The 13445-nt window shown below is 41.4% G+C and overlaps 1 protein-coding gene across 4 annotated transcripts in view; it reads right to left on the minus strand.

The window, feature by feature from the left end:
- The window catches only part of IQSEC3 (IQ motif and Sec7 domain ArfGEF 3), an 892834-nt gene that overhangs the window by 690198 nt on the left and 189191 nt on the right, over window positions 1–13445 (minus strand). For all 4 annotated transcript variants that reach the window (XM_069228143.1, XM_069228142.1, XM_069228145.1 and 1 more), the window contains exon 2: window positions 7575–7655. In XM_069228143.1, the coding sequence (XP_069084244.1) occupies window positions 7575–7655 (81 nt within the window). The remainder of the gene's footprint in view (window positions 1–7574; window positions 7656–13445) is intronic.

Consider the following 13445-nt stretch of genomic DNA (forward strand, 5'->3'; position numbering starts at 1 on the left):
ATCAGAGTCCAAATGATTCCCTCATTCGCATGGGACCACGCCCCCACGCAAACGAGAGAACAGCTTCTGAAGATTGCGCTGGTGCTACATGTGCCCCAGCGCTATCAGTACTGCAGAAGGGGGGTGCGCAAGTGTCTGTGGGTCCACAGCACCCCAGAGGTGCAAAAACCTGGCACACATCCATCACCATCTCAGCGCACTAGCTTTAATCCGGCCCCTGAAGGTGCCATGCTGCAGAAGTGTTACAGTGCCAGCTGTTCCCGCTGAGGCGATGTCACATTTGTAGCCACTCCTACCCCACGGATGGCAGGCTGAGTACATCCTTTACGGCTTGACAGGGCACAGGTACTTCATGCAGAAGCAACACACAGGTAGCTGCCCCTTTTGCAGTGACAGCCCATGACTGGCTATTCCCTTTCCAGTGGCATCACAGTGAGTGTCTCCTTCATTATAGTGAGAAGCTTTACTGCATTGGCAGCACCCAGAAAGCTACTCTCGTTGCACCACCAGGGCACAGTAAAGCATCCGCAGGTGTTGCCATTGGGCAGATTGCAATATTCTCTCTGGCCCTTCTTATCTTTGGTCTGTGCCTTGCAGGCAAAGAGGCAGAAGCAAAGCCTAATAAATTACACTGCAAGAGAGATGATCCCATAACAGGGCTGTGGGCCAGGTTGTGCGATCAGAAGCACATAGGTGATAAAGAGTAATAGATTTAAATGGTAAAGAAATGGTAAAGAAAAACGGGAGGGAGGCAAATTTAGAGCGCAGAAAGAAGGACTGAAAGGGGGGGTGGCAGGACCAAAAGCAAAATGAAAATGAGGATGGAAGAAATAAAGAAAAAGAAAGGGACAAAGGCAGACAGCAGTAAGAAAACAAGACCAGAAAGTAAGACGGATGGAAAGAAAGTCTGGAAGAAAAGAAATGAAAAACGATATACAGACAGAAGAAGTGAATGGAAAGCAGCAAGTACATATGGAACGGAGCAAGGAAGGTAACAAGAAAATAAGAGACAAAACAGAAGGAAGCAATACATGGAAGAAATAAGAAGGGGAGGAAGGGATGGGAAATGGAAGGAAGGAAAATAATGAAAATGGAAGGCTGCAAGGAAGGAAAGAAAAACATAATAAGAATGAAGAGCAGGAGAGAAGTGTGGAACGAAGGCGAGAAAGAAGAAAAGAAGAAAAAGAATAAGAATAAAATTAAGCAAGGCAGAAATAAAGGTAAATGAAATAGGGAAAAAAAGAAGAAAGGAGTGAATGTCAAAATGGAGAAAATGAAGAAAGAAAGGTTGATTAAAAGAAAAAAGGAAAGAAATCGGGGAAGAAGTACAGATGGGAAGAAAAAAACAGACTAAGGGAAGAAAACTGTAAATAAAAAAGAATGGTGGGAAGGAAGATGAAAGGAAAGATGTAATGGTGGAATAAACGATGAAAGGAATGAAAGAACAAACAATGCAAGTAAAGCTGGAAAGCAACATTAAAATAATATGAAAAGAAAACAGGTCTAAGTACAAGAAAAGAGAAAAATGGGTGGAAAGGGAAAGGAAGGAAATAAGAAAGAAAATAAGGGATAAATTAAGTGATAGGGAAAACAGAAAATAAAGAGCGAGAGAGAAAGACAGAAAATTAATAAAAGCTGAAGATTAAATGAAAGGAGGATGAAGAATGAAGATGTAAATTGGAGGAAAGAAAGACAAATATGGAAGGAACAGAGAAAAAGAAAATCCTAAAAGAAAAAGCAGTCAAATGAAAAATAGAAACAAGAACGAAGGAGCATGGTGGAAATAGAAAGAGGGTGGAAACTTAAATTATTGAGATAGAAAGAACAATGAAAAACAGAAAGCGAGGGGCAAAGACAAATAAATGAAGAAAACATTTTAAAAAAGAGAGGAAATGTTAGAAAATGGAAAAATAAATATAAGGGAGAGAAACAAAGGAACGGAGGCGTATGAAATCAAGGAAAAAAGCATTTGAACACACCAAAAAAACAGTTGACAAGAGGGGGAAGGGGATATTGAAACTTCATGGGTAACTGGAGAAATAGGCAAAAGGTGGAGGAGACCGGTAGGGAGGAAAAAAGGAACAAAAAATAAAAAGTTAAATATTTATATATTAGAGCAACAAGGACGCTATGAAGGAGGGCGGATTTGGGCAAAGGAAGGAGTTCAGTACAATTAACGAGAAAAACCGAGCAAGGAGAAGGGCAGGCACATAGCTTCAGGGGAGGAGAGTGTCACCCCCCACCAAAGAAATGCATTCTTGGCCTGATAGTTGGGTCAGGGAGCCCTGGTTTGGGTCCGCTGTGTCTGTTTTTCTTCCTCGACCCAGAATAAAAGACAGAATATCTTTGCTGTAAGACAGGAAAGAGAGCAAGAGAGAGAGATAATGTGGCTGAATTCCAAAATTTGAAACTGATAACCTTGAATCGATTCCAGCTTCCCTGCTTGTCCAAATTGTGTGATCCTAGGCAGATACATTTTTTTCAGAACCTCCTTTTACTTTATTATCACATATGAGAGCACTTTTAAAAACTTGAGTTCCGGAGGTGCACTGAACCAGCACCTCTAATGATTGATTTAATAGACTATAATGTTGTTCCATCTACAATAAAAATCTAGGACATGTTTAGGACTTACATGTCTACTTTAGGGTTTACATGAAGGGCCTGGGGTCTATACACTAACTGAACTGTGTAGTACATTTTGTACTACTACAATAGCAGTACAAACATACATAGATTGTGAGTAGGCCTCGAGGCCCTTCAGTTTGGTGAAGACTTGTATGTTACATGTTTGGAGGCAATTTATAATTGTATTTTGTGGATAGCCAAAAAGTAGTAAACTTACTCACAAAGTGTAAATTACTTAAAAACATATATTACGTTTCTGAATCAGACTCATATAGTGACTGGATTACAAAAAAGTAGTAAATATGCATCCACAGAAGTACTCCCTGAAAGGGTACAGATGTATTACTTTTTGGAATTCACAACAGGCAGCAGTAGACTTGGAAAGCTGTGCCTGTCTCAGGTTTCCAGGCATACTACTGGCATTCAAACACCCAAAAGGTGATAGGATGAATATTTAAGAATAGTCAAACCACTCGCAATTGTTCGGGGTAGCATTCCAACTAATTGTTTTTCGCCTGCTGTGCCACTTTAGACAGAAGCCTCACTAATGTACATCATTACTGACCCTGTTCTGTTCCTCATGAAAACAGTCCACCCCAAATCTTGGGGATCTCACCTTCCACACTACAGCCCACTGCTTTCTTAGTTTGGAAATTTAAAATACACACCCCGCCGAATCTCGCCGACTAAACTATGCCCCAGGAGAAGGACAGAGGCTTGGATAAGAGAGCAGCTTGTAAAATGGAGGTGAGAGAAACTGAGAACTAGAGGTAATCAAATGAGAGCGAGCTGGAGGTGAGCAGGGAAAATCAGAGATTGAAGTGACACCGGTAGATATTGTGGCGGGCATGCTAGAAATGTTGTTGGCTGCGGTACAAGGTAGTTCCATCTGCATATTATGCTTTTTCTATGCATTATGAGGCCCTAGTTAAAGATGGCCCATCTCTGCATGTTCTGGTATAAAGTGGTGACCCATGGCATAGTGTATGCATTATAGGCATTAGTGAGGCCCTGTTCAAAGCATCTCTAATTGGCTTACTGTGGGAATCCTAAACAATTTGTTGGCTTTCCATGGTATAATGGTGGGCCTTGCATTGAGCGGCTTTGCTTTGCAAATTATCAATATAATTGCACCCATTATTTCTGTTGTGCATCCTAGCATCAGATGGACATCTTTGACATTGGATGGCTATGCTTAGCATATGATTGGCATCTCTGACATAGGCATGTAAGTCAGATTCTGTCCTTATGAAACATGGAAGTACTTAATGAAAATGGTAACCTAATGTTAAGGACAAAACGAGTGGATTTACTAAGTGTAAACCTGGTACTTTGGTAAACAAATATGTAGGTTAAAAAAGATATGCCAAGACAAGACTATGTGAAGAACTCACTCTTACATCTCCATTTTCAACTGAGACCTTGTTGGCTTCTCTGGTTCCATTAATTATCAATATTTCTGCCTGTTGTTCTCAAAGGCTGTGTGAAGTCTTTTTTAATATTTGAGGGTGCCACAAAAAAAGCCCTTACTTACGAATACAGGATTCTGCTATATTTTAGGGCCTGAGAATGGTCTGTACGATTCCCAAAGGTCACGTCTCCAATGCTTTGTATTATATCATACTTTTGAAAAAACATGCGTGGGAAACTTTAATAGTAATTAGTGATTGGTTCAAGGGCAACTTCTTGTACCATACTAATCTGATATTTTATAAATTGCTGCTGGACAAACTGTCCCTTGTACAATCCACTCATAGGAAAAATTAGATTACCTGCCCTGATTTTCCACATGAGTAGCTGCTACCAGGTTTAGACAGACTTCCAGGTGCTTGATGTTTGTGGTTGGTTGTGGTGTTTCTAGCCTGCTGCTTGAGTATGACTGCCAAGCCTGGAGTTCCTGGGAGGTGAAATGTCCAGGATACGGAGATGTGTACATCCTGATGGGAAGAATTCCTGTCACCTGCCCAGGATGAGAACTACAAAGACACTTTGACTAGCTGCCATGCTTTTGAAGATTCGTCAGGTGCTATGCGGATAAAGGTTTAGAGTCCCTCAATTGATGGAGAGGAATTATATATATTGGTAATTTGGCAACATCACTACAGTAAAAACCTTAAGACTCAGAAACTGACTTTTCCCCACCCTCACAAGCCTACATAAACACTTTATTGGAATGCTATTTAATCTTGTGCTTTGTAGATGATTATTTTGCTAAAAGACTATTGTCCGGCAGGATTTGTTAAATTTTCCACTTAACAGTGGAGTTGTTTGTTAGGGAAACTGCATTTCACAAAAACTATTTTGTTGTTTTTTGGCCATGTTGGTTTCTATTTGTTACAAAATAGGTTACGAGGTCTGTATCCCTCCGAGCAGTTTTCATCTCCATGTTCCCTTTACCATTTTAATCTCATTTTTGTGATACTAACTGCTTTTGTTTTATTACAACTTGGTGTAGCTTTTTAATCTCATTACTTCTCCACAGTACACCACATCACCGTTTCATATCTTTAACCAATACTCTAAGCGCTCAGCTACTCAACAGAGGGTGAGTAAGAGGATATACTTAAGGTAAAGATTGGTTTACACCAGTGGTTCAGCCTCATCAGGGGAGATGAGGGGCCATTCACAGCTCATATAATTCCAATTAGTAATGCAAAGCAGCAAAGACTTCATGAGCATCTTTAAGAAGAAGAGACGCTACACAATTCACAAGTTTCTGAACATACATCCCTCTTGTTCCTCCAGGTGAGTGACACCCTAATCGGTTAGTGAAAATTGTACTATCAATCTTTATCAAGACACTTTCTTTAAAAAGATATAAATAAGGGGTTCCTGTGAATAATAACTAGGGGCCCACTTACCTTTCAAAATCTTCATCTTTTCCCCACTTTTCCGGGTTATCTCTGCTGATGCTGCTGAGCTCTTTTCACTCCAACTTCTTGGCCTTCTGAGTATTACAGACACACCATCCAATCTAAAGCTCACCAGCTCCCTCCAAGATCTGGCCCCCATCTGGGTGATGGAAGCTCACTGTCTTATTTTTGCACACTTAGTACTACTACTCATAAATAGAAATTTTGAGGGGAGGCAATTCTAATATATACCCTGACAGTGGCCTTGTGATGCTCTCGTGCAGGAAAGACTTGTAGACCCCTTTAGCACGGCTATTGTTTGAGCAGTTTTCAGTCTGATAGCCGTTTCCAGGAAATTTTAGGCATTTTTTAAATCCCATCATGGTCACTTTCACAGTCAGAGCTCCAAGAAAAAGTAGGAAGGCCTCAAAGTTCGAGTGATAGTTTACATTTCTGCAACCACTCACCTTAAGTCTTGAATTTTGTCACAGCCTATGAAACCAGGGATCACAGCGTACTATTTAAAAGATTAGAAGACATGCCTAGAGTCAAGAATCAGGCATTGTCTTGGTTTGGAGATTGTCAATCCTAATGATAAATAAAAGAGAAACATAGGTCCCTTTCTTTCAGAATCTCATGCCCTCAAAGATCCTCTCTCTTGTTTACAAACGTTAATATGGATTTGTCTCTTCCACTTTTATTCCTTGCTAAGCTCCCAGTAACGACTGAATGTTATGTGGGTGATATGCACATATGTCTGAACATGTCGACTAAATTTAAAGGACTTTTTATATTAGCTGTTTGAAGGTTATACAAAAAAGAATGTTCAACAATGATCACAAACTAAAAGCGAAGTCATTACTTTTGACGGGAAGTGAAAAGCGGCTAAACAGAGGTAAAAACCTCAAATATTGAGTGTCTCTGCCCTATGCTAACAAGGTGAAAAAACCTGTGTGTCATTATGGATGCATAGACATCCCTGTACCGACACAGAAAAACAGTAACAAAATGTTGTAACATCCAGTGTCTGTTGCTGAGGTGGCATATGATATTTTGTCTACTGCCCTTAGAGCATTTGCTTCAGAAACATTCCTCAACTCCATAACATATTTTTTATTGCTGTGAGTTAGTTGAAAGACCTCTCAAAAACTAATTTCTTCATTATAAATAATTAAAGATTGTAGGGTTAGAATAGTGCGTTGTCCTCATGGGGGACTCTATGGTACCTTCACATTACTTGCAACCTGTAGCCAAAAGGATAATGTTCAAGATTAGATGTGTGGCTTTTATATAATGGAATCAGCTGGATACAATGTGCCCATGCATATTAGGTTTGGTCCCACATTTAACAGAATATAACTGTTGACTTTCCCTAAATTAAGGTAGATACATAGGACTGGATGTTCATCCTCACCGCAAGCGACAAAACCTTGAGATTCGCTTAAACAGGCAAATCAAGGTGGCCGTCATCTGGAGCTCTTTTAGAAACTAACGAATAACCTGTTTTTGAAGTGTTAAGGAGCAGCTTGACAATATTGCTTAAATGTTCTCTATATAGATGCAGTGTAAAAGTGTGGTATATCAATCAATCAATCAATTTATAAAAATAAATATTTAAGCAGAGTTTGCAATATGTGGGCTGGATCTAAAGTAGCACAGAGCTAATCTTAGTACGCTTTGTCAGAAGATTGGGATAAAAGACAATCTGGTGTATTTCCAAAGATGCTTTGGAGCAAATCTGTGGAAAGACCAATGCAAATCTAATTTATCTATTAAGCTGTCCCCCAGGAAAAAATAATTGCAAATCAATGCAACGTATCCTCAGGGATGAAGGTAAACATGGTTTTCCCACCTACAGGACACACCAGGCAAGACCAGACAACTGCTCGCAGAAACAAGCTGCACTGACATACACGTTCCCCAACTCCACACATTCAAGATCATTTACAAGCCCAGGGTGAAGGGGAAAAGAGAGAAAGGAAGGTACTTAAAAATCTGGAAAGAAAAAAAGAAAAGTAGGAAAATGGATGGAAAGAAGAGGTAAGAAATAGGACTGAGCTAGGGAGAGAGAAAACGACAGGAGGTGTGACTCACCTTGGCAAGGAGCAGGCAGATGAAGGCTTCTGGTCAGCATCAGCGGCCGGACAGCAGAACTGATGCAAGACATTTTCATTTCTGTGGAGAAAGAAGAAAACGTGTTCAGAAAGTACCCAGTTAGACCAGTCAAGCAAATGAACACTGAAAGTAGGGCGGCTCTGGTACATCCGGAGTTGAACATAAATGCAAAATAATAAAACTCATAACTATAATAACTTTTTATAAATGTAGTGCTTCATTATGCGCTTCTACTGTTTGTAGATTCTGTAAAGTATGCATGATGTTAATATGCGTTTTAATGAGGTTTGGTTTACCGACCACACAAGGAGAGAGGATGTGGCGTAAAGGGAGAGGATGTGGCGTAAGGGCCTGAGCTACCGACTTAAGAGGTGGGGGAGCCAGCTTCAAGTCTCGGCATTGGATCAACATCCTGTGATTCTGGGCAAATCACTTAATCTCCCTGTGCCCACAATTCAGCACCTTGAGACCCTCTCAGGTGATCTGCCCTGCTTTACAAATCTTGGATTTAAGGATGGAAGGCTATGTTGAACTTTTCGGGATTCTAACCTATGACCTGACCTGCAGATCACAGCAAATGTCGGAAGCAAGCTTTTATGTCACTGAGCAAAATCTACCATGTGCTTAGCCAAAAACATTTACTCTGTTGAAACACTAATGAAGAATAAAAAAAATGTCCTTCTCCTTCCTTCAAGCTGCTTTCCTCACTACACATTCATCAATCTCAGTCTCTTGTCTAATCTTATATTGGCATGATGGCAGTTACTAATAGTCCTGGAGAAGCTCACAGCCAAGGATTGTTTCGATGCATTATTAGCCCTTTGTTCCCTATTTGTGCCAGCAAGGGCCAAATTGGCAATGATGACCAGCAGTGCCATTACTGGTATTGTAATTTGTTGTCTAAATAGACACATGAGGGGAAGGGCATGGCCTGGCACTGAATAAATAGGGAGTACATTGCGGAACTCCCGATAGGCAACTGATATGTTACTTCATCCAACTTTATAATTGACCCCCATGCACTCGAAATGCTTGGCAACATACAAGATACCCCATGCGGCTAATCCAGAGGTTTGGTGGGGGGCGGGGCTGTGCCAATTCTGAGGAAATAGCTGTGGCAGGCCTCTGCCCATATCAAGATGGTGACTGCTGCTGGATATCGGCTGTCAGTCCTTCTCTAGACAGTTGGGGGAAAAATCATGTACATGGACAGAATATGAAAGTCTAAACATGCTCCGAGAGGCCAAGAGGAGGAAGGAGAAGTTGGAATTTGCTCAGGCATGGGAATCCCTGGTTGAAACAGTCTGGCATCAGAGTACAACCCTTGACAGATAGCATCACCGAGATGAAGATCTACCAAAACTGGCTTTCTTCGTGGAGCTACACATTGGCAGGAATGGGACTCCGAATACACACAACTTTGTGTATTCTGGCTTTTTCCAAGGTGGGGCCTGATAATGAATAGCTGAGGCTTGTGCCTGACAAGTCTCCCTCCGCTGAGAGCCTTACAGTGGATGGGTGTGAATTTACCTTAAAGGAAGCTGGTATCTGCATGTGCCTGTTATATAAATTCATGTTAAGTGTATGTTAGGTTGAACGCCTTATTGTTATAGTAATTGTGAGGGGAGTGAACTATGCAATGAGAGGAAAATGGGATGGCAATTGTAACTTAAGTGTTTAACAGCAAGACGATGGAAGGAAATTTGCAGACAAAAAATAAGCAGAGGTGCATGCGTATACCATTAATGCTTATTGGGAGGATTTGATACCGTTTCTAAACTTGAAATGTGTGGCAAATAAGCCTTATCCTTGAAACTCCAATACATTTAGAATTGCCATAATAAATGGACCCTTTGGAAGCTGAAGGGGATTGGGCCAAAGTCATCCCTACACAATGTTTACAGATTTAGGGGGTGATTCCAAGTTTGGCTGGTGGCTGGCGCCGCCAGCCAAACGGGAACTGCCAGAATACCGCTGCGCGGTCATAAGACCGCCGCGGTTATTCTGAGTTTCCCGCTGGGCGGGCGGGCGACCGCCAGAAGGCCGCCCGCCCGCCCAGCGGGAAACCCCTTCCCACGAGGATGCCGGCTCCGAATGGAGCCGGCGGAGTGGGAAGGGTGCGACGGGTGCAGATGCACCCGTCGCGATTTTCAGTGTCTGCTACACAGACACTGAAAATCTTAGTGGGGCCCTGTTAGGGGGCCCCTGCAGTGCCCATGCCATTGGCATGGGCACTGCAGGCGCCCCCAGGGGCCCCACGACACCTGTTACCGCCAGCCAGGTTCTGGCGGTCAAAACCGCCAGAACCAGGCTGGCGGTAAGGGGGTCGGAATCCCCATGGCTGCGCTGCCTGCAGCGCCGCCATGGAGGATTCCCCAGGGCAGCGGGAAACCGGCAGGACACCGCCGGTTTCCCGTTTCTGACCGCGGCTGTACCGCCGCGGTCAGAATGCCCATTGGAGCACCGCCAGCCTGTTGGCGGTGCTCCCGTCATTTTAGCCCTGGCGGTCGTCGACCGCCAGGGTTAGAATGACCCCCTTAGTCTCTTTAATGCCAACGAGGAGCCTCCAACTAGGATCAAAATCCTTGCTTGGGCTGCCCATGTTAAAAGTTAAAAGCTATAAAGAACACCCGATGTATTGTAAACTAAAGTTAGGCAACCCATTTAAAACTGCATTATTAGTCTGTCCTAGAGACATCTTTAGCCGACTCACCAGCCTCATGTTTTCCCAAAAAATATAATAGAGATTTGGCAGGTGTCACCCTTTTTTTACTGACAAACAAAATGCCTAATTGGACTTTAATTGGGTCACTCGCTTTTCAAACCTATATCACCCTTCAAAATGGTTTTCATTCTCTATTCACCTTCAAGGGATCACACTCTTAAACACATAACTTCGCACTGCTCTTTTAAGTCTGCCCTTTTCATCCATTGGTCTGTTCCAGTGTCATTCACATTGTGCTTGCAGCCACCGAAGCTATATAGCATGAGGCTAGGGATCAGTCTACTTCCGCCAATATCTCTCTTCGCTGGGAGTGAGGGCATTTTCCTTGTGCACGTTGGCACATCTGCATTGAATGTAGTCCACTTCAGTGCCAGGACTAATAGGCTAATCTCGGTTTTCATTTCTGCTCCCAAATGTTTTTTTTTTTATTTATTTTAGCGCTGGCTCATTTTTTATTTTATTTCTTTTCTTTTTTTAAACATTTGCACATCACTATTAGAAAGTGGCATTTTTACTTTTTTATTATGTTCCCACTTTTAAAAATGTATTGCCTATGTTTGAAAATAAATAAGAAACATTGAAAGCTTGTCCTGGCCAGACCTATTGCCTTTGCCATTGATTATGTGTTTTTATGTGTAACCAGTTCTGCACTGAGGTAAATATAACCTCCAGATAATAGGATTACGAAAGATGCTCCCGGGAAGTTGGTTAAAATGACCGTGCTCTTAGGCTCCCTTTTTGAAAGTGTTCATCAATACAAAATTGCTTGCTCAGCCTACGCCGCTGTTATATTTTATTTCGGCCTATGTACAACTGCTTGGTAAATTTAGATAACTCATTATCAACACCCTATGCATTTAGCCTTTTCTATAATGTTTAGTAATTTTTCTGACAAAGGTTGCTCTAATATCAGTAAAGTTGAGCTTATTTTGCTCCACTGATGCTCTCGCTAACTAACATCATGAAGTTGCCCATTATAATTTTTTTGCCTATTGCATATCGATCAAGGCAGGGCACGTATCTTTAAAAAATCCTGATTGAGAAGCTAATTCCATGATTTCCTGGGTGTCTTTGATTCATAATGGCACACGATTGCTGAAGACGGCAAGAAGTGAGAGAAAACTGAGATACACATACATAGTCTACTATTGGTCTATTTTCCATGTGGTTATAATGTTTAGTTTTTTGGAAATATAACAGTTTTGGAACTTGCCACAAAGATCCTGTAAAGGGCATACATGGTTTTGAAACATTTGGGATCATTACAAAGCGGTAGGCCTTGAATAAATATGAGGTTTTGTTGGCTTCCTCAATGCAGTGGGATCAGTAGGCTTGTTTTGGCTCTAAAAGACACAGAAACAGTTGTGATGCACTCATTAGTAATTACTTATAAGACAATCACATGTAACCTTCTTAATATAATTTGATAGGTAGTAGTATCATCAATATGGAATTCATCACAAAAACAGTCCAATAGTAGTATTCAGTCCTTTAGGATTTATTCATGAAAATTTCAAATTGTCCTGGGCAATAACCCGTACTCCGTAGTGTGTAGAAAAACAACTCGATGTGCATTTCAACTGTATGTAAATTACATTCTTTCCGATGGAAAACGCAATGCCCAGAAGTATCCAAATGTAAGAGAGATCCAAAACAAGTTGAACATGATATATTATTTTCAAAACGGCTGCGTGTACTCTATTAGAAATATCTAGTGGCAGTGACCGAACGAGCTTCAAGTATCTATGCATTTTCCATCGGAAAGAATGTAATTTACATACAGTTCGTTACTGGATCGAAGGTGCTCTGTTTTGATGAAATTTCAGCCCTGAAGAAGACGTTTGGGTGAATGCCCTAAGACGAAACACGTGTTGAAATACACATCGAGTTGTTTTTCTACACACTATGGAGTACAGTTTATTGCCCAGGACAATTTGAAGTTTTCATGAATAAATGCTAAAAGACTGAATACTACTATTGGACTGTTTTTGTGATGACTTCCAGATTGATGATACTACTACCTATCAAATTATATTAAGAAGGTTACATACAATTGTCTTATAAGTAATTACTAATGAGTGCATCACAACTGTTTCTGTGTCTTTATGTGTTTACTATGTAAACCAGTTGGGGGACATGGGGTGTTCCCCTGTGATTGCACCATTTACATACATTATAACACTATCATCCTTGAGAGCCGATTCTTTCCCCCAATTTACACCCTATCAGATTAAATCTTGTTTGTTTTGGCTCTATCACAGGCACACCTGAGACCTCTGTATCGAATGTAACAAGTCAATCTATGTGTTCGTAAACTATGCTGTTTCAAGTCACGTTGCACTTTCCGGTACCACCATCCTGTGTCTGCCAAGTGCCTCAGGCACCATTTGATGGTGCGGAGAGGCTTTGCCAATTTTAACATGCTCGATCTAGACAATTTGTATACATTCACCATATAGGAATCCAAATGCCCTGAAACATTTCATAATGTAGCACGACTTACAGAAGGTAATATCTTCCAACGCTGAAAGCAGGAAAATCATCCATGAGTGGGGGAGGCCTTACAACCATTAACATAGAAAAGTTACTGCCATTTCCTAAGTCATCGGGGTACCTCTTCATTACCTACCCATTCTTACAATCAATAAATCTACTGGTATTATTGAAAAAAAACTCTAAAGGTTGCATGCACCATTGTAAACACTGTAAACCCCCCTGAGGCCAATAGAAGCCAGGCCTGATACCATATGATTTATACTGTGATGGAAATTGCTTCACTAATGGGGTGAGAGAGGATGTTGATTAATGGGAACGGCAGGGATTCTCTGGTCAGACCAATAACAAAAGCATTTGACTTCTCCCAGGGATGCTGAGCCACGTTGCCAAGATTCTTAAGATGCCAATGAGGTTTAAGCAGCGTCGGCTTAATGAGGTCTGTTTGCTGAGCCCGACAAAAGAGAAAACAGGATGTGCAACCTCTTTTGAAAATGATGTTTCACAGCATACTGAATCCCACAACGCAGATAACCCCTAATGTCTCTCCCTCATGCTAAGAGTGGTGTCTAAGAATGACGTAGCTTCACACTGTGGGTTTCACCCCTGTGGTTCTTCCAACCTGTCATTGG

Source organism: Pleurodeles waltl, chromosome 4_1 (genome assembly GCF_031143425.1).
Source record: "Pleurodeles waltl isolate 20211129_DDA chromosome 4_1, aPleWal1.hap1.20221129, whole genome shotgun sequence".
NCBI lineage: Eukaryota > Metazoa > Chordata > Amphibia > Caudata > Salamandridae > Pleurodeles > Pleurodeles waltl.